The 21,975-nt window shown below is 42.4% G+C and overlaps 1 protein-coding gene across 5 annotated transcripts in view; it reads right to left on the reverse strand.

Moving 5' to 3' along the window:
• Window positions 1-4,805: 4,805 nt before the first annotated feature.
• Window positions 4,806-21,975, reverse strand: part of FAM161B (FAM161 centrosomal protein B) — a 56,125-nt gene continuing 38,955 nt past the window's right edge. For 2 of the 5 annotated variants that reach the window (XM_069735676.1, XM_069735698.1), the window contains exons 6-9: window positions 12,987-13,086; window positions 12,792-12,912; window positions 10,688-10,740; window positions 4,815-10,267 (exon numbers count right to left, since the gene is read on the reverse strand). In XM_069735676.1, coding sequence (XP_069591777.1) covers window positions 12,796-12,912; window positions 12,987-13,086 — 217 coding nt within the window. In that variant the 3' untranslated portion in view covers window positions 4,815-10,267; window positions 10,688-10,740; window positions 12,792-12,795. Of the gene's footprint in view, window positions 10,268-10,687; window positions 10,741-12,787; window positions 12,913-12,986; window positions 13,087-21,975 lie in introns of all 5 variants that reach the window. The other 3 variants (XM_069735683.1, XM_069735691.1, XM_069735705.1) reach the window with 3 other exon arrangements.

Consider the following 21,975-nt stretch of genomic DNA (forward strand, 5'->3'; position numbering starts at 1 on the left):
GTCAAGCCTCTCTCCAGGAGTCTCACCTCAGCCATGGATAATTCATGTTTGGACAAGATAATTACCTTAAGTTGGTCTCCCAACTTAGGGTACCGTCACACTATACGATTTACCTACGATCACGACCAGCGATACGACCTGGCCGTGATCGTTGGTAAGTCGTAGTGTGGTCGCTGGAGAGCTGTCACACAGACAGCTCTCCAGCGACCAACGATGCCGAGGTCCCCGGGTAACCAGGGTAAACATCGGGTTACTAAGCGCAGGACCGCGCTTAGTAACCCGATGTTTACCCTGGTTACCAGCGTAAAAAAAAAACAAACAGTACATACTTACATTCCGGTGTCTGTCCCTTGCCGTCTGCTTCCCGCACTCACTGACTGCCGGCCGTAAAGTGAAAGCACAGCGGTGATGTCACTGCTGTGCTCTGCTTTCACTTTACGGCCGGCAGTCAGTGAGTGCGGGAAGCAGACGGCAAGGGACCTGACGGACACCGGAATGTAAGTATGTACTGTTTGTTTTTTTTTACATTTACGCTGGTAACCAGGGTAAACATCGGGTTAGCGCGGTCCTGCGCTTAGTAACCCGATGTTTACCCTGGTTACAAGCGAACGCATCGCTAGATCGGTGTCACACACACCGATCTAGCGATGACAGCGGGAGATCCAGCGACGAAAGAAAGTTCCAAACGATCTGCTACGACGTACGATTCTCAGCAGGATCCCTGATCGCTGCTGCGTGTCAGACACAGCGATATCGTATGGATATCGCTGGAACGTCACGAATCGTACCGTCGTAGCGACAAAAGTGCCACTGTGTGACGGTACCCTTAAGCGATGGCTCTCTACAGCCACAACATGCTCTCTGGAATTTATCCAGATTATTATTGACAAAAACACCATGTCATTAACATGTCTCGATTCTGAAATTGAAGAATATGAACAACGCTTAATGAAAGATATTCCAGTGGATTATCCGTGAAGTTAAACTTCGGGTACGTGAACATATCAGAGATATGGAGAGAGATACCCCTCCTCACATGTAAAGCGCCATGGAATAAATGGCGCTATAATAATAAATAATAATAATAATAATATCGAAAAAGCTAAAATGACCCATGACCTTTCGCTTTTAAAGACCCTGCCACGCCACTTTAAAACTAAACACGACTGTAATCCTAAAGTACTCCTTTTCAAAGCCATTGATCAAGTTAATTTGGGGACACGTGGAGGTGATTTGGCCAAGTCCCTGGCACAACGTGAGAGTAAATGGATTTATCGACTTGGCACAATCACTCCACGTGGCCTCAATGAAAGCTTCGGTTTCAATTCATTTTTGTAACTACTTTCCCCTAAATTTTGGGACCAGTTTTTAAGGTGTTTTTTCTTTTTTTTCGTTTTTAATCTTCCTATTTATTACCTTCCTGGTTTTTATGCATGTTTTGAACATATAATAATTACAATGTTTTTATTTTAGACTTACATATTTGTATGTCGTGTCCTTTGTCTTCGCTCTTCCTTCCTCTGGTCGTCTTGGATTCCGGCAGGCATCCTTTCAGGGATTCGTCCTTCTTTGGGCCTTTCATGAAGGAGATTGACATCTATGTACTGGAGGCTCTGAAATATCGCAGAAACAGTGGGAAGATTACATCTTGATCTATGGACTTTTTGAACTATATATCCATATTTAATTTATGTGTAATTTTCCTAACAATGGGTATGTGTGCATCTATTTCTCTTCCTATGTGTTCCCTATTATTTCTTCTTATTTTTATCCCCTTTTTTTTTTTTATGTCATAGCCTTGGGAGATTCCCCTCCTGATACTTTCCCAGTAATGCAGTATGGGGCTTTAACGTACCTCCTCTTTAAATTATCCACACTTTTTATATATTATATAATATATTAGTGATAATTGTCCCTAATCTTTTTTATATTTTTTTATATATACAATTATGTTTATACTTGGTCACCTTTTTCCACTTCCAAATTATCCCCTTTTTCAATATAGATTTATATATTTATATAATTATATATATGTAACAACATATTGCCACTATTTCCCTTCTTACACATTTTATTTTGTATATTTAAACACAGTGTCACTACACTGGTACTTTTGGAGTATTTCCATGTGATTTGTCTCCACATATTCTTATTCATATTTTTATCTTGCATACCTGTATTAGTTACGCATCCTTTTTAATAATTATTTTCCCCACATACATTATTTCCATCACTTTCCCTATTTTCCCTGTCTCCATGCATGCCCTTCTTTAGGGGTTCACCCTTTCCCCCTTGCTCCTGCTCCCAGGCACATCTAGTGACATTACCGCATATGCGTACATCTCCTTTCACTGCGTCATTGATCTTAGTGCGCATGCCCCATCTACATACGCCTCCTGCCGTGCTCCGTCCGTCCAGAGGCTGTACCGCGCACGGGCAGGGTCCGTACGCCCCCTCTGACATCCGGGAGGCGCCGACTCACGTGACCGCAGTGCGTTCCACTGCGTGTCACGGTGCGCAATCCCGGAAGTCCCCTTGGTAAGGTGGGACGTCCCTGTTTTGCGCGCGCAGTTACGAAGCTCTCTGTGACACCTCCGGATCCAGCGTCACCCCGAATTTCCTATTTAAACACCCCTAATGCCTCTCAAACTTGTCCTCGCCCCCATTTGAAGAAGCTACGGCGAAACAGCGCTTGTCGCGCGCCGGGGAACCGCATCTGCTCTCTACCATCAGCGTCAGGCACCATTTCACTTTCATCTATACCACAGGTAATTAACCCTCTGTATGAGATTTCCCCTTTGGTTGGAACTTTCCTTTCTTTGGTTATCTGTAGCGGGTTTACTCTCCAGTTTTTTAGCAACACCGTTGCACTGCTGGATATACATGTACTCACTACCTTAGTAAATACCATATACATGGGATACTCTTTAAATTGACATAATATTGGTTGATTTTCAGTGGACATTCATATATGAGCATTATGTGCCTTTTTCGCTGTTCCTTTACCTTCATATCACTACCAATTCCATCATACGTGATATAAATTGGGTTAATCCCATTGTGTTAACCCTGGTGGTACTATGCAGATCCGTCTTCCCTTGACATAGTCTGGTGGTTAACCCCTCCCTCCCCCCCCCATTCTTTGGTGTACCTAGTGTACTGTTTTAATTGTTGTTAATAAATATATTATTTTTTAATACTATCCCACTCTCTTCACTTCCTTTTTTCCTTTGTGGTATTTTCACAATTGAATATGTGATTTGTTGATCTTTTGAAGTGACTTCAGCCTGCCTGATTTAGGACTATGGGAATAATAATATAATTAACTCATTTTTACCCAATACTGTAGTATACATATGCTATATTTTCATAAACAAACAGTATGTTAAACAATGCAGAGATTTACAATACATAATGTCCAGATCTCATTTGTGCCCCCATAATGTCTGGATTTCATTAGTGCCCCCATAATGTCCAGATTTCATTAGTGCCCCCATAATGTCCAGATTTCATTCATTTGTGCCCCCATAATGTCCAGATTTCATTCATTTGTGCCCCCATAATGTCCCGATTTCATGTATGCCCCCATAATGGCCTGATTTTATTCATTTATGCCCCCATAATGTCCAGATTTCATTAGTGCCCCCATAATGTCCAGATTTCATTAGTGCCCCCATAATGTCTAGATTTCATTCATTTGTGCCCCCATAATGTCCAGATTTCATTCATTTGTGCCCCCATAATGTCCAATTTCATTAGTGCCCCCATAATGTCCAGATTTCATTCATTTGTGCCCCCATAATGTCCAGATTTCATTAGTGCCCCCATAATGTCCAGATTTCATTTGTGCCCCCATACTGTCCTGATTTGTCACTTGTGCCCCCATCATACTGTCCTGACTCCTGATAATTGTGCCCCACAGCCCCATAATGTCCTGTTTGTGCTGCCCCCATCTGCATTCCCCCCAGGGCTGGCCGCTGCTCCCTCCCCCCCCCCTATCATGCATGCAGGCGCCAGGCAGCTCATCACCCGGTCCCCGCGGCATGGATCACTTACCACCGACCACCGGCACCGTCCGACTCCACAAGTGACCTCAGTACAGCCGCACGCACAGAACACCGGCGCAACGGACCAGAGCAGCGCAGCAGCCTGTGTCACGCTGAGTGACATCACCCGCTGCTGGCGCTTCCCTGATGTGGAAGTGCCAGCGGCGGTCAGCGCCTCTCAGCGGACAGGGGTTTGAATGCAGGGCGCACAGGCACAGCATGGCTGAAGGGAAGGGGAACCAGCGACGCGCAGCAGCTGCACTGTCTCTGGTGGCTGGCCGAGCGGTGCCGGGGGCGGCGGGCCGTTTACAATCGTTAGGCGGGCCAGATGCGGCCCGCGGGCCGCATCTTGCCCAGGTCTGCCTTAAATCAACAGTTACAGTTGTACTCAAAAGTTTACATACCCCAGCAGAATTTTTGCTTTCTTGGCCTTTTTTCGGAGAATATGAATAACGCCAACATTTTTTCTCCACTATTGGTTAGTGGCTGGGTGAAGACATTTATTGTCAAACTACTGTGTTTTCTCTTTTTTAACCTCTTAGTGACAGAGCCAATTTGGTACTTACTAATGAGCGAGCCAATTTTTACAATTCTGACCACTGTCCCTTTATGAGGTTATAACTCTGGAACGCTTTAACAGATCTCACTGATTCTGAGATCGTTTTTTCATGACATATTGTACTTCATGTTAGTGGTAACATTTCTTCAATATTACTTGAAATTATTTATGAAAAAAATGGAAATATGGCGAACATTTTTAAAATTTTGCAATTTTTATTCCCTTAAATCAGAGAGATATGTCACACAAAATAGTTAAGAAATAACATTTCCCACATGTCTGCTTTACATCAGCACAACTTTGGAGCAACATTTTTTTTTTTGTTAGGAAGTTATAAGGGTTAAAAGTTGACCAGCGATTTCTCATTTTTACAACAAAATTTACAAAAACATTTTTTTTTAGGGACCATCTCACATTTAAAGTCACTTTGAGGGGTGTACATGACAGAAAATACCCAAACTTGACACCATTCTAAGAACTCAAAACCACATTCAAGAAGTTTATTACCCTTTACATGCTTCACATGAACTGAAACAACGTGGAAGGAAAAAATGAACATTTAGCTTTTTTTTGCAAACATTTTACTTCAGAAGCAATTTTTTTTATTTTCACAAGTGTAAAAAGAGAAAATGAACCACAAAATTTGTTGTGCGATTTCTCCTGAATACGCCGATACCCCATATGTGTGGGTAAACCACTGTTTGGGCGCACGGCATGGCTTGGAATAGAAGGAGCACCGTTTGACTTTTTCAATGCAGAATTGGCTGGAATTGAGATCGGATGCCATGTCGCATTTGGAGAGCCCCTGTGTGCCTAAACAGTAAAAGAAAACCACAAGTTACACCATTTTGGAAACTAGACCCTTTAAGGAACCTTTCTAGATGTGTGGTGAGCACTTTAAACCCCCAGGTGCTTCACAGAAGTTTATAACATAGAGCCGTGAAAATAAAAAAATCACTTTTTTCTACAAAAATGATCTTTTCACCCCCAAATTTTTATTTTCACAAGAGTAACAGAAGAAATTAGACCACGAAAGTCGTTGAGCAATTTGTCCTGAGTACGCCAATACCCCATATATGGGGGTAAACCACAGTTTGAGCGCATGGCAAAGCCTGGAAGAGAAGGATTTCCGTTTGACTTTTTCAATGCAGAATCGGCTGGAATTGAGATCGGACGCCATGTCGCGTTTGGAGAGCCCCTGATGTGCCTAAACAGTGGAAACCTCCCACAAGTGACCCCATTTTGGAAACTAGACCCATTATGGAACTTATCTAGATGTGTGGTGAGCACTTTGAACCACCAAATGCTTCACAGAAATTTACAACGTAGAGCCGTGAAAATAAACAACCCTCTTTTTTTCCCTCAAAAATGATTTTTTAGCTTGCAATTTTTTTATTTTCTCAAGGGTAACATGAGAAATTGGACCACAAAATTTATTGGGCAATTTATCCTGAGTACGCTGATACCCCATATGTGGGGGGGACCTGTTTGGGCGCATGGCAGAGCTCGTAAGGGAAGGAGCGCCATTTTGGCATGCAGACTTTGATAGAATGTTCTGTTGCGTTTGCAGAGCCCCTGATATACCTAAACCGTAGAAACCCCCCACAAGTGACCCCATTTTGGAAACTAGACCCCCCAAGGAACTTATCTAGATGTGTGTTGAGCACTTTGAATGCCCAAGTGCTTCACAGAAGTTTATAATGCAGAGTCGTGAAAATAAAAAAACATTTTTCCACAAAAATGATTTTTTTTTAGCCCCTAATTTTTTATTTTTCTAAGGGTAACAGGAGAAATTGGACCCCAAAAGTTGTTGTCCAATTTGTCCTGAGTACGCTGATACCCATGTGTGGGGGGGACCACTGTTTAGGCACACATCGGGCCTCGGAAGGGAAGTAGTGACTTTTTAAAATGCAGACTTTGATGGAATGGTCTGCGGGCGTTAAGTTGCATTTGCAGAGCTCCTGATGTACCTAAACAGTAGAACCCCCCTACAAGTGACCCTATTTTGTAAACTACACCCCAAGGAACTTATTTAGATGTGTGGTGAGCATTTTGAACGTATAACCAAAGGACTGAAAAAGCCCTTTAAAATATAACTTTTAATAAATACTGAGTAAAAATACCCATAAAAACAGGTCAGGAGACAGTAACACCTTAATCTATCTTAACATAAACAATATATGAAAGGATAGAGACTAGACGGTGGGGGGGGCGTGATCTTTCCCTCACTAACCCTACCTAACAGTGGAGGTTGGCACCCAAAAATCGATGTGGCGCCCCCACTCGTCGACGGCTCTCCCTTGTGACCCTACAGGATCTTATCAAAAATGAAACCACCACCACACCATAACTTAATATAAAGTGTACAAATACTTATAAGGTGTAAAGAAATAGTTTTAAAGATCTAATGTGGGATAGTTTCCACAAGAAGAGGGTCATATAGACTGTTACCCTTCTATTGATCTTGATATAAAAAAGGTGCACAAGGTGTCTAATATATAGAGGCAAAATAATCAGTTGCGGTATACAATAATAATGAGCCTTTTGTCAACACCTTGTGGTATACCCTAATTCTAGGCACAGTGTATTCACAAGAGAATACCTTATGTTAGCAAATTAATATACTACAGAGACAATCAAATGTCAATATGCCAAACACTAGCACCTCTCAAATAATAAAGCAATGGTCAAAAAATAAAGGATGTACTCATCCATATGCTGCCGCCCAAGTGCTTCACAGAAGTTTGATGCAGAGCCGTGAAAATAAAAAATCATTTTTTTCCCACAAAAAAATATTTTTTAGCCCCCAATTTTTTTTATTTTCGCAAGGGTAACAGGAGAAACTGGACCCCAAAAGTTGTTGTCCAACTGGTACTTAGTACGCTGATGCCCCATATGTGGGGGTAAACCACTGTTTGGGTGCACGGCAGAGCTCAGAAGGGAGAGAGCACCATTTGACCTTTTGAGTGCAAAATTGGCTGTCTCTTTTGGAGACCCCCTGATGTACCTAAACAGTTGAAACCCCCTAATTCTAACTCCAACCCTAACCCCAACACATCCCTAACCCTAATCCGATCCAGAATCCTAATCACAACCCTAACCCCAAAACAACCCTAATCCCAACCCTAACCATAACCCTAAACCCAACACACCCCTAATCCTAATCTCAACCCTAACCTCAAACCTAACCCTAATCCCAATACACCCCTAATTCCAACCCTAACCTTAACCCTAATCCCAAACCTAACCCTAATCCCAAACGTAACCCTAATGCCATCCCTAATACAAATCCTAATCCCAACTCTAACCCTAACTTTAGCCCCAACCCTAACCCTAGCCCCAACTCTAGCCCTAATTGGAAAATTGAAATACATACTTTTTTTTAATTGTATTATTTTTTCCTAACTAAGGGGGGTTATTTCCTAATAAAGGGGGGGTTATTTACTATTTTTTTATTTTGATCAAGGTGATGGCATCTCACAGTGACCAAAATAAAACCAGAGGAAGAATCTTCCTCTGCCGGCTGGCAGATCACGGCGGGCGCACTGCGCATGCGCCTATTTTCTTCCCGGAGGAAAATGTCGGCGGCCAGGAGGAGGACCCAGGGACACCGGTAAGTATAACAGGGTCCCCGATCCCCCTATTTCTCTGTCCTCTGATGTGCGATCACATCAGAGGACAAAGAATAACACACCGCATTTTTTTTTTTGTGGTCGCCGGTACATGCTTATTTACCGGCGATCACAAAACAGGGGTCGGTAAAAACTGACCCCGATCATGTTCTTTGGGGTCTCGGCTACCCCCGGCAGCCGAGACCCCAAAGATCTTCCAGGTGCCAGCCGGTGCGCGCACTGTGCATGCGCCATTTTTTTTCCGGAAGAAGATGGCGGCCCCCATGGGGAACCACGTGGAGCACCGGGGGAGACTGGTGAGTATCGGGGGGCGATCGGGGACTCCATTTCTCTGTCCTCTGATGTGCGATCACATCGGAGGACAGAGAAATTAAGTGGCAAATTGCTTTTTTTTTTGCGACCGCCAGTAAACGGTTAATTACCGGCGATCGCAACTCGGTGGTCGGTAAAAACCGACCCGAATCATGTTCTTTGGTGTCTTGGCTACCCCCGGCAACCGAGACCCCAGAGAAAATCCGACTCTGGGGGGAGCTATATACTTTTTCCATAGCGCCATTAATTAACGGCGCTGTGGTTTAAGTACCCTTAACTGCCGCTATTAAAAGGCGTATCGGTGGTCCAAATGACCCTGATCAAAAGCTCACATACCCTGGTGATTTTGGCCTGATAAAAGAATTGTCAACGGATCTATGGGAAAAGGTAGTTGAACTGTATAAAACAGGAAAGGGATACAGAAGCATATCCAAGGAATTGATAATGCAGCGGTGTCAGCAGTGTTCAAACTGTGATTAACAAATGGAAAACCAGGGGCTCTATAAAAACAAAACCACGGTCAGGTAGACCAACAAAAATGTCGTCCACAACTGCCAGGAAAATTGTTCGGGATGCAAAGATGCTTTCATCACCCGATGTTTCTTATATGCTAAATATAGTAACATAATTAGGAAGGCTGAAAAAAGACTTTTGTCCATCCAGTTCAGGATATATTCCGTCAGAATAAATCCCCAGATCTACGTCCTTCTAAAGAACCTAATAACTGTAAGATACAATATTGTTACGCTCCAGGAAGACATCCAGGCTTCTCTTGAACCCCCATGGCTGAGTTCGCCATCACCACCTCCTCAGGCAAGCAATTCCAGATTCTCACTGCCCTAACAGTAGAGAATCCTAAGTTGGTGGAAAAACCTTCTCTCCTCCAGACGCAGAGAATGCCCCATGTGACCGTCACCTTCCTTGGTATAAACAGATCCTCAGCAAGATATTTATATTGTCCCCTTATATACTTATACATGGTTATTAGATCGCCCCTCAGTTGCCTTTTTTTCTAGACTAAATATAGTAAAAAATATTAATGCTGAGTAATTGTGTAAATATGCTAATGCTATGTAATCAGTCTCCTCCATAAGAGGACACTATTGACCTTATAATCAATAAACACTTGAAATAGATTACTCTGTGTAATAACTATCTAATATATGAGATCCACTTTTTGTATTGAAGAACTGAAATAAAATGAACTTTTTGATGATATTCTAATTTTGTGAGAAGCATCTGTACTTTGGTTAGTCAGTCTCACAAACATTAATGGATTCCCCAACTTTGCTGCCCTTTGCCCCCTTTACACATCTCATCTCATTAGTAGTCTCATACCAGGAAGGACACGTGAAGCTTTTACTGGCAGCCCAGTACAATTTCTGCTCATGATGGCGGAGACCATTTCCAGTTAAACAATTGTTGCATTTCTTGTTTTTACTAGATAATTTTCCACTCATAAACATTACAAAAAATGCAAACACCAAGGATTGCTTGTATCTGTAGTGCATCACATTAGGGTTATTTGCTGCTTATCTACATTGCCTAAATAGGCAGTCATTGTAATGGAGTGGTTTCCACTGGGAATCTGTATCAATGTTGAACATCCCAAATGGCTGACCCTGAGCACAAGCATGAAATGATAAAAAGATGCACAACTAATGGGAAATGACTGGAGACAAGCGATTCCTCAGTGATGTCCAGTGTCTGAATCGTCCATTCTTCTTAACCTAACGATCCCTGTGTGGCCTATTTATAATAAAAAAAAAAAAAAAAAAAAAAAAAAGGTTCCTCGCATTATGTTCTCATACACTTTATGCAGTATTAGCCCTCTGTGTCTGTACTGCTACATACTTAGGCAGGTAACTGGTTCATGCAGCTTTACATGAACACCCGAGCCTTACACTATAGCTGGTCCGAATAACTAAAGCAATTGTTACCATCCACCTCTCGTGTCTCCCCTTTTCCTCATAGTCTGTAAGCTTGCGAGCAGGGCCCTCACTCCTCCTGGTATCTGTTTTGAACTGTATTTCTGTTATGCTGTAATGTCTATTGTCTGTACAAGTCCCCTCTATAATTTGTAAAGCGCTGCGGAATATGTTGGCGCTATATAAATAAAATTATTATTATTTATTATTATTCTTCTGCTGGTCAGGTAGATCTTTATCTCCAGAATGTGGACATGGAAACCCTACAGAAAAAAGAGAGTCTGAGATGGCAAGCCCACCGCGCCACCGTCTGATCCAGCAGCCCACCGTGCCACCTTCTGATCCAGCAGCCCACCGCGCCACCGTCTGATCCGGCAGCCCACCACGCTCCTTTTACACCTACTAACCACAGGATCACGCTGCTTCTTTTTCAACTTTGCCAGTCTGGCTCAGCGCTTTGTATGCAAAAACGTTAATCCTTACGGCTGTAGTAAATCCACCTCTCTGCTTTCCAGTTGGGCACTGCCTTTAAGCTTTTCTTAAAGGGACTGTCAACAGGTGTTTGCTATGTAATCTGAGAGAAGCATTATGTAGGGGCAGAGAGCCCAGTTCCAGCGATGTGTCACTTAGGTTACTGGGTGCGGTAGCTGTGATGCAATCAGTTTTTTTTTCCTCAAAGCTGAAAAAGCTGCCCTGCCCACACCAGTTAACCCATCCCACACCACAGCTAACCCCGCCCACCCACATCACAGCTGTCCCTCCCACACCACAGCTAACCCCGCCCACAGCACATCTGCTTTACCCACACCTGACCTCACACCCATCAGGTTCTCAGTGTACATAGCTATAGACAGTGAGCTGCTCATCATACAAGGGGGTGAAGTCACTCATGTCCTGTCCCAGCAGTGATGAGCTCCTGCTGATAAAACAATCATTACTAGTAACCATCCCGACAGAGTTTGATAAGCGGCACGGTTGAAATGTCTGGTTTAGCCCTGCCTCGTGCTGCTATCAGATTACAAAAAACCTGCTGACAGATTCCCTTTAAGAACTCTCCTAATTTGTTTTTTTGCATTTTAATTTTTTCCTCTCCTATTTTAAAACAACCCTAACTTTTCTTTATTTTTTTCCTCTACGTAGTCTGTATGAAGGCTTGCTTTTTGGGAGACAAGATGTAGTCTTTACCGCACTACCATTTATTTTGCTATATGTAATAAGGGAAAATGGCCAAAAAATTTCAAGTGCAGGAAATTGGTAAAAAAAAATTAATTCTCCCGTTGATTTTTGTGTGGTTTTCACAGCACTCGCTGTACAGTAAAATGACCACCCAAGTCTCCAGGTCCAGAATTATTGATGCCAAAGTTGTAGGGAATAAATTGTTAGCTTGATTTGAGCCGCCACTTTGTGAGCCCCATCACTTTCAGTTCTCCATGAATGGAGCAACATGACTGATTTTTGCACGGCGAGCTGGTGTTTCTGTTAATACCATTCTTAGGTCGACGTGACATTTTCCTTCTTATTGCTTTTTTTATATCGTGCTGCAGCGACCAAAAAAAACACAATTCTGGAGTTTTGATTTTTTTTTTCCTCTTTAACAGCAGTTATGAATTAGATTATATATTTTAATTGGATTTTTTTCTACCTTATTTTATTGAAAAACATTCCCAAAAAACGTATTTTTCCTGCACCTGGTGTCAATCAGTAGGAATGGCTGACGACTGCCCATACAGAGGCTGCATAAAAACAGCCTGCCGTGCACCAGGAGGGGGAGATCCACTGCAATCACTGTCATTTTCCGTGATGGGAGAGAGGAGGAAATATGGGCCATTGTAATTATTAACGCTCCTGTGACACCACTGTTAAAGCTTTATTGTTAAAGGGGAGATCCGGGTCTACGTCATCTTTTACTATGGGTGGAAGAACTAACAGTCAGGTAGTTGCTAACTGGCAGCACTGACTATTGCACCATCTGACATTAGGGAAATTTGTTTTGGGCAGTACGGTAGCTTAGTGCTAAGCTATGGGGTCCTGGGTTCAAAGCCCACTACATCTGCAAGGAGTTTTTCTGTTCCCCGTGTTCTCATGGCTTTCCTTCTTTCACACTCCAAAGATATTCAGCCAATGTCGGCCATGCAGTGTACCATCCATCAGCGCTATACTATCCAGCATGACACCTCTTCACTCAGTTTATTCATTACTTGGAAAATTTCTACTGTCCTTATGCCGATATTAGCTGTGTCCCAAGACTCAGACCTCACTGTGACTTCCCCAGGACTCGGAGATATCAGGACTGCTCTCTGCTTTCCTTACTTGCCTTATCAGGATTCTACGTCTTGAAGCCTGCCGCCGTGGCCTTCACTCAGACTGTCGTCATTCCACCTGGCGTTTATCAAGGTCTGTGTAGACCCGCGCTCCATGTCTTTGGTGGCACACCCCTAACAAAGACCAAGGAGGTAAAATGGGCTCAAGACAAAAGAAGTCTAATCAAAAGCCTTCCCGTACTGCTGACCTTGGTGACTTGCTCAAAGAGATAGGCTCTCGTGTGGACACGCTCCTTCATTGCCTCCAGCTCCAATTTGTATTCCTGACTTCTTCTGTGGTCCGAATGTCTAGATGATAAAACACAAGTGGCAGCTGAATATCTCCCAGTATAATCGTGTATGGAGTGCAGGGGGCAGAGACTTTTTGCCTGATTATTGCTTACATAAAACCTACACAAAAAAGGGAAAACAATGCCCAAGAGAATAAAATACACATATTATTCATTTCAACAAAAAAATATTGACGCCCACCAATATTAAAAAGATAACCAAATGCAGAGTATGCTAGGCATCAGGAAATGCTACAGATCTTTCCTAGATGTAGTGCAAGTGAGGTGCCATGTAGAAATTAGATATTTCCATACCTCGTGTCAGCGTCTTCCAGGGGGATTGTATGAAAAGACGCTACACATGCCGTGGTGTCCTTGCTACCAGCACCCTTGGTTCTATAAGTGTTATATTAGATGAATAAATCGGGTCACCTACAGTTACTAATCGCGGCACTGCACTTTAGTTATGGGGCTTATTTTATTACTTGAGTGTTAGATAAATACACTGCTCAACCTCCGGCCTATCCTCCCCCCCCCCCCTTTTTTTTAATATATTTATTCTTCCCTTATAAGAGCATCTTCAGATAGAGGTTTGGCAATCGGGCATTTCACATGCTGCCCAACTTTGGTGATACCTGGATCTCCCGTTATGGAGCCCCAAATCACCATACAACCTGGGTTTTTAACCCAATTGATTCTTTGTTTGTTTTATGATGTTGTCCCCCTTTATGTCTCTTCCCTATTGTGCCTCCACAGAAATGGTTATATCTGTCGATGTCATCCATACCGGTCGTGGTCTATTACGGGGAAGATTGAGTTGGAATTCCAAGACCCTTCGTCATTCAGCAATAACTGGTTATATTACTATGTGTAGAGTCCTTTCCCACAATGTGCGAGGGTTTAACTCTCCCATGAAACGTAGAAAAGCTTTTCTAGACTATCATAAACAAAAACCCGATATTATAGGTCTACAAGAAACCCACTTCTCCAAGTCTTCAAGCCCCAAATATTTTGATTCTCACTTCACGCGTTTCTTTTTAGCATCTTGGGAACGAAAAACTAGGAGTGGCCATATTTCTGAAAAATAGTCTTCCACTTCAGATAGACAACACATACTCAGACCCTGAGGGCAGGTTTATAATTATCCAGGGTACCTTACAAGGCCATAATATTTGCATAGTGAATAGCTACTTACCCACTAATACTCAAACTTTGGTTTTTAAATTAATTTTGTCTAAAATATCTACAATTCCACACCATCATATGATATGGTGTGGGGATTTTAACTTTACTCTAAATCCACATCTAGACAGCAGCGCTCTAAAACGGTCAGACATAACCAAAATAGATAGAAAAAACATCCTAAGCTTAATGAGCGAAAGTAGGCTGGTGAACGTATGGAGGGAGACTAATGAATCGGCGAGAGGATACACATGCTTTTCCTCGGTACAAAAGTCATATTCAAGAATTGACCTACATCTAACCACAGCACAAACACTGCCAACTATCTTATTCTCACGCCTGTGTTTAAATTCAACATTACGACATCGCGCCTGTTTCGATGGCGACTAAACAATACCCTCATTATGGACCCTATAATCACCACTCAAAGAGGAGTTATAATTCTATTTCCAATCTAATGTGAACAAAGATTCTTCTCCTGAAAACGTGTGGTTAGCCCATAAAAAATACATTAGGCTACGTTCACGTTAGCGTTGTGCGGGGCAGTGTCGGCGAGGCAACGCACTACGCATGCAAAAACGCATGCACAACGCAGCTTTTTGTGATGCATGCGTTCATTTCTGCATGATTTTTGGCGCAGAAAACACCGCATCATGCAGCGTCCTCTGCGCCCTGACAGTTGCGCCAAAATGACACATGCGTCACAAAACGCAAGACAACGCATGTCCATGCGCCCCCAATGTTAAATATAGGGGCGCATGACACATGCGTCGCCGCGGCTGCGCCCGACGCTGCCCCGCACAACGCTAATGTGAACGTAGCCTTACTGGTACTTTCATCAAACTATCCGCAAACAAAAAGAATAGATCAGAGCTTCAAAATAAATTAGAAAACAAGTTAGCGAAACTTGAACAAGCAAACCAAATATCTACCTCCCGCTATCTAATTAAACAGATACAGGATACCAAATTGCAATTAAACGCCACTCTTACCAACAGAACTGAGAGAGCTTTGACCTGGACCAGGGCCACCTTCTATAGGCAGGCAAACAAGCCAAGTAGAATGCTAGCGTGACAATTAAGGATAAAGGAGCTATTAAACACTATACCATCAATTAAAGGTTCTAAGGGTATGTGCACACGTTGCAGATTTCCTGCAGAACTGCAGCTTTTTTTTCTGCGCAGAAACGCTGCAGATCTGCAAGTGATTTACAGTACAATGTAAATCAATGGCAAAATAAAAATTCTGTGTCAATGGTGCAGAAAATTCTGCACAGAAAACGCAGCAGATTCAAAAAAGGACCATGTCAATTCTTTGTGCAGAACTGCTGCGTTTCTGCACCCATTCCATAATAGAAACCTGCAGGGGTAAAAAAAGGAAGAAATCCGCACAAAAATCTGCAACGTATACACATACCAAAAAAAGGTGCAGATTCTGACACATAGCCTAAAGGTCGCGTCTCAGCACACCCTGAAATTATTTATAAGGAATTCCACGACTACTACCAAAAACTTTACTCTTCTCCACAACCCCCTCCTCCAAACCTTTTACATTCCTTTTTACAAAACTTATCACTTCCCAAAATCAGCGAACCCACATCCCAACAACTTCAAGCAGATATAACTGATGAAGAAATACAATTAATAATCAAAACCTTGAAGGCAGGCAAGGCGCCCGGACCTGACGGCCTCACAGCTCTTTATTACAAAAAATTTTATGAATCACTCACGCCCCATATAAAAAATGTCTGCAATACCTTTCTAACTGGATCCCAGATGCCCCCCCGAATTCTACACTGCGCAGGTGACTGTGATCCCCAAGCCGAAAAGAGACCACCTATTAACCATAAATTATAGGCCTATTTCACTTCTAAACGTTGATCTTAAAATATTCACGTCAATTATCACTGACAGAATTAACAAGATACTCCCCTCACTAATACATAGAGACCATGTAGGTTTTATACCTATGAGACAAGGGCCAGACAACATAAGAAGAAACCTAGACAGCATATCTCAAACTACCCTCAGTACGCCACCTTCCAATTAACATTAAGAGAGGAACTAGACAGGGATGCCCCTTATCATCAGCATTATTTGCTTTACCTATGGAACCTTTAGCTGAAGCTACAAGACATAATCCCAACATATTAGGCTCCATCGACTTAGGAAACCAGTGTAAAGTTCGTCTCTTCACTGATGACCTCCTCCTGTCCATTACTAGCCCGCACACTACTGTCCCCAACCTATTTTCATTACTTCGCGAGTTTGAATTAATTTCAGGTCTTAAGATCAATGTCAAAGTCTGAAGCTTTATTTATAAATACCCCTGAAGAAATACAATCAGGCCTAACCTCCCAGTTTGGGTTCACAAAAAAAGAGCACTTTTTGACTTATTTAGGGATAAATCTTACGACCAATAAATCACCACTATACAAATGGAACTATATTCCATTAATTCAGAACCTTCGGAAAGACGTGACCAGATGGTCTTCAATGGCGCTGTCTTGGCTGGGAAGATTAAATGCCATAAAAATGGTATCTTTTCCACGATTCTTATACTTATTTCGCTTCCTTCCTATCTCAATACCCTCCAAGGTCTTTCGGGATATACATACCATAATTTCAAAGTTCATATGGCAGGGAAAGAAACCGAGAATCAAACAGAAAACAATGTTTATACATAGAAAAAGGGGAAGATTATCCCTACCTAATTTTAAAGCCTACTTTAAATCAGCCCAAATTGCTCAATTAACCAAAGTTTGTTCAGCTAATAATAAACCTAGATGGGTCTATCTAGAATCACATCTTTTAAAACCCTATTCATTACCAGGCCTATTATGGACCATGGAGAAACTCCCACGTGACGTTTCTATCAGAGCGCCTTTTGCCGCTCACTCGTTAATTCTCTGGAGAAAAGAAAGATTCAAACATGAGCTCCAGTCTAAATATACCCTATTACAATATCTATTTAACAATCCGATGTTCTTGCCAGGTTTAGACCCCCGCCCTTACTCATGGTGGATATTAAATGGTAAAACTACATTAAAAAATCTATGTACCCCGTTTAACACATTGTTAACTATGCAAGATTTCATCCGGAAACATAACCCACCATTTGGAGAAGCCTTCCGTACGAATCAAATTTTCAATTTTGCTAAACAGATTCTATCGAACAGAACCCCCTTCTCTATATCAGGCTTTGAACAAAAATGTGTGGCCGATCCCTTGGGTAGGGGGACAATTTCTGTATTATATTCTATAATTAATGCTTTGCAAGGCGAGGACAAATTAACCCCTTTCTGCCATTGGACGTAATATTCCGTCCATGTGGGGTGGGCCTTAATTCCCAAGGACGGAATGTTACGTCCAGCGCGATCGGCCGCGCTCACGGGGGGAGCGCGGCCGGGTGTCAGCTGCCTATCGCAGCTGACATCCGGCACTATGTGCCAGGAGCGGTCACGGACAGCCCCCCTCACATTAACCCCCGGCACACCGCGATCAAAGATGATCGCGATGTGCCGGCGGTGCAGGGAGGCATCGCGCAGGGAGGGGGCTCCATGCGGGCTTCCCTGAGACCCCCGCAGCAACGCGATGTGATCGCGTTGCTCCGGGGGTCTCTTACCTCCTCCCTGCAGCAAGTCCCGGATCCAAGATGGCCGCGGATCTGGGTCCTGCAGGGAGGGAGGTGGCTTACCAAGTGCCTGCTCAGAGCAGGCACTTGGTAACGCTGCAGCGCTGTTTGACAGATCGGTGATCTGTCAGAGTGCTGTGCAAACTGGCAGATCACCGATCTGTATTGTCCCCCCCGGGACAAAGTAAAAAAGTTTAAAAAAAAATTTACAAGTGTGTAAAAAAAAAAAAAAAAAAATCCTAAATAATGAAAAAAATATATATATATATTATTCCCATAAATACATTTCTTTATCTAAATAAAAAAAAAAACAATAAAAGTACACATATTTAGTATCGTCGCATCCGTAACAACCCGACCTATAAAGCTGTCCCACTAGTTAACCCCTTCAGTAAACACCGTAAGAAAAAAAAAAAAAACGAGGCAAAAAACAACGCTTTATTATCGTACCGCCGAACAAAAAGTGGAATAATACGCGATCAAAAAGACAGATATAAATAACCATGGTACCGATGAAAGTGTCATCTTGTCCCGCAAAAAACGAGCCGCCATACAGCAACATCAGCAAAAAAATAAAAAAGTTATAGTCCTCAGAATAAAGCGATGCAAAAATAATTATTTTTTCTATAAAATAGTTTTTATCGTATAAAAGCGCCAAAACATTAAAAAAATGATATAAATGAGGTGTCGCTTTAATCGTACTGATCCGAAGAATAAAATTGCTTTATCAATTTTACCAAACGCGGAACGGTATAAACGCCTCCCCCAAAAGAAATTCATGAATAGCTGGTTTTAGGTCATTCTGCCTCACAAAAATCGGAATAAAAAGCGATCAAAAAATGTCACGATCAAAAATGTTACCAATAAAAACGTCAACTCGTCCCGCAAAAAACAAGACCTCACATGACTCTGTGGACCAAAACATGGAAAAATTATAGCTCTCAAAATGTGGTAACGCAAAAAATATTTTTTGCAATAAAAAGCATCTTTCAGTGTGTGACGGCTGCCAATCATAAAAATCCGCTAAAAAACCCGCTCTAAAAGTAAATCAAACCCCCCTTCATCACCCCCTTAGTTAGGGAAAAATTTAAAAATTAAAAAAATGTATTTATTTCCATTTTCCCATTAGGGTTAGGGCTAGGGTTAGGGTTAGGGCTAAAGTTAGGGTTGGGGCTAAAGTTAGGGTTAGGGTTTGGATTACATTTGCGGTTGGGATTAGGGGTGTGTCTGAGTTAGAGGTGTGGTTAGGGTTACCGTTGGGATTAGGGTTAGTGGTGTGTTTGGATTAGGATTTCAGTTATAATTGGGGGTTTCCACTGTTTAGACACATCAGTGGCTCTCCAAACGCGACATGGCGACCGATCTCAATTCCATCCAATTCTGCATTGAAAAAGTAAAACAGTGCTCCTTCCCTTCCGAGCTCTCCCGTGTGCCCAAACAGGAGTTTACCCCAACATATGGGGTATCAGCGTACTCAGGACAAATTGGACAACAACTTTTGGGGTCCAATTTCTCCTGTTACCCTTGGGAAAATACAAAACTGGGGGCTAAAAAATAATTTTTGTGGGAAAAAAAGAGATTTTTTATTTTCACGGCTCTGCGTTATAAACTGTAGTGAAACACTTGGGGGCTCAAAGTTCTCACAACACATCTAGATAAGTTCGTGGGGGGGTCTAGTTTCCAATATGGGGTCACTTGTGGGGGGTTTCTACTGTTTAGGTATATTAGGGGCTCTGCAAACGCAATGTGACGCCTGCAGACCATTCCATCTAAGTCTGCATTCCAAATGGCGCTCCTTCCCTTCCGAGCTCTCCCATGCGCCCAAACGCTGGTCCCCCCCCCACATATGGGGTATCAATGCACTCAGGACAAATTGGACAACAACTTTTGGGGTCCAATTTCTCCTTTTACCCTCTGGAAAATACAAAACTGGGGGCTAAAAAATTATTTTTGTGGGAAAAAATTTTTGTTTTATTTTTACAGTTCTGCATTACAAAACTTCTGTGAAGCACTTGCTGGGTCAAAGTGCTCACCACACCTCCAGATAAGTTCCTTAGGGGGTCTACTTTCCAAAATGGTGTCACTTGTGGGGGGTTTCAATGTTTAGGCACATCAGTGGCTCTCCAAACGCAACATGGCGTCCCATCTCAATTCCTGTCAATTTTGCATTGAAAGGTCAAACGGCGCTCCTTCCCTTCCGTGCTCTCCCATGCGCCCAAACAGTGGTTTACCCCCACATATGGGGTATCAGAGTACTCAGGACAAATTGTGCAACAACTTTTGTGGTCCAATTTCTTCTCTTACCATTGGGAAAATAAAAAATTGGGGGCGAAAAGATAATTTTTGTGAAAAAAAAAGATTATTTTTACGGTTCTGCATTATAAACTTCTGTGAAGCACTTGGTGGGTCAAAGTGCTCACCACACCTCCAGATAAGTTCCTTAGGGGGTCTACTTTCCAAAATGGTGTCACTTGTGGGGGGTTTCAATGTTTAGGCACATCAGTGGCTCTCCAAACGCAACATGGTGTCCCATCTCAATTCCAGTCAATTTTGCATTGAAAAGTCAAATGGCGCTCCTTCCCTTCTGAGCTCTGCCATGCGCCCAAACTGTGGTTAACCCCCACATATGGGGTATCAGCGTACTCAGGACAAATTGTACAACAACGTTTGCGGTCCATTTTCTCCTGTAACCCTTGGTAAAATAAAACAAATTGGAGCTGAAGTAAATTTTTTGTGAAAAAAAGTTAAATGTTAATTTTTATTTAAACATTCCAAAAATTCCTGTGAAGCACCTGAAGGGTTAATAAACTTCTTGAATGTGGTTTTGAGAACCTTGAGGGGTGCAGTATTTAGAATGGTGTCACACTTGGGTATTTTCTATCATATAGACCCCTCAAAATGACTTCAAATGAGATGTGGTCCCTAAAATAAAATGGTGTTGTAAAAATGAGAAATTGCTGGTCAACTTTTAACCCTTATAACTCCCTAACAAAAAAAAATTTTGGTTCCAAAATTGTGCTGATGTAAAGTAGACATGTGGGAAATGTATTTTGTGTGACATATCTCTGTAATTTAATTACATAAAAATTCAAAGTTGGAAAATTGCGAAATTTTCTAAATTTTCGCCAAATTTCCGTTTTAAATAAATAATCTTTAAATAATCTTTATTTTTATATAGCGCTAACATATTACGCAGCGCTTTACAGTTTTTCACACATTATCATCACTGTCCCCTGATGGGGCTCACAATCTAGAATCCCTATCAGTATGTCTTTAGAATGTGGGAGGAAACCGGAGTGCCCGGAGGAAACCCACGCAAACACGGAGAGAACATACAAACTCTTTGCAGATGTTGTCCTGGGTGGGATTAGAACCCAGGACCCCAGCGCTGCAAGGCTGCTGTGCTAACCACTGCGCCACCGTGCCGCCCTCCGTGCTGCGTTTTTTTCACAAATAAACGCAGGTAATATCAAAGAAATTTTACCACTATCATGAAGTACAGTATGTCACGAGAAAACAATGTCAGAATCACCGGGATCGGTTGAAGCGTTCCAGAGTTATAACCTCATAAATGGACAGTGGTCAGAATTGTAAAAATTGGCCCGATCCATAACGTGCAAACCACCCTTGGGGGTAAAGGGGTTAAAGTGTATGAAGCAGTGGGAAGAGGACTTGGGACTTGATATGATGTTTGTTATGGCTGGCAATCAGGCAACACAGCGTGCAGTAATCAGCGCACATACAGAGATCTGGCAATAACCCAAAACAATAGGACGAGCTCTGAGACGTGGAATCTCTGTAGACTGCAGTACCTGATCTATCCTCACACAACTGGAAGCAGCAGTGGATTGCGCCTATCAACTACCTATGCAACTCGACACTGCCTGAGGAGCTGACTAGCCTGAAGATAGAAATACAAGCCTGACTTACCTCAGAGAAATACCCCAAAGGAATAGGCAGCCCCCACATATAATGACTGTTAGCAAGATGAAAAGACAAATGTAGGAATGAAATAGATTCAGCAAAGTGAGGCCCGATATTCTAGACAGAGCGAGGATAGCAAAGAGAACTATGCAGTCTACAAAAAACCCTA

The sequence above is a fragment of the Ranitomeya imitator genome, chromosome 1 (assembly GCF_032444005.1).
Source record: "Ranitomeya imitator isolate aRanImi1 chromosome 1, aRanImi1.pri, whole genome shotgun sequence".
Lineage (NCBI taxonomy): Eukaryota > Metazoa > Chordata > Amphibia > Anura > Dendrobatidae > Ranitomeya > Ranitomeya imitator.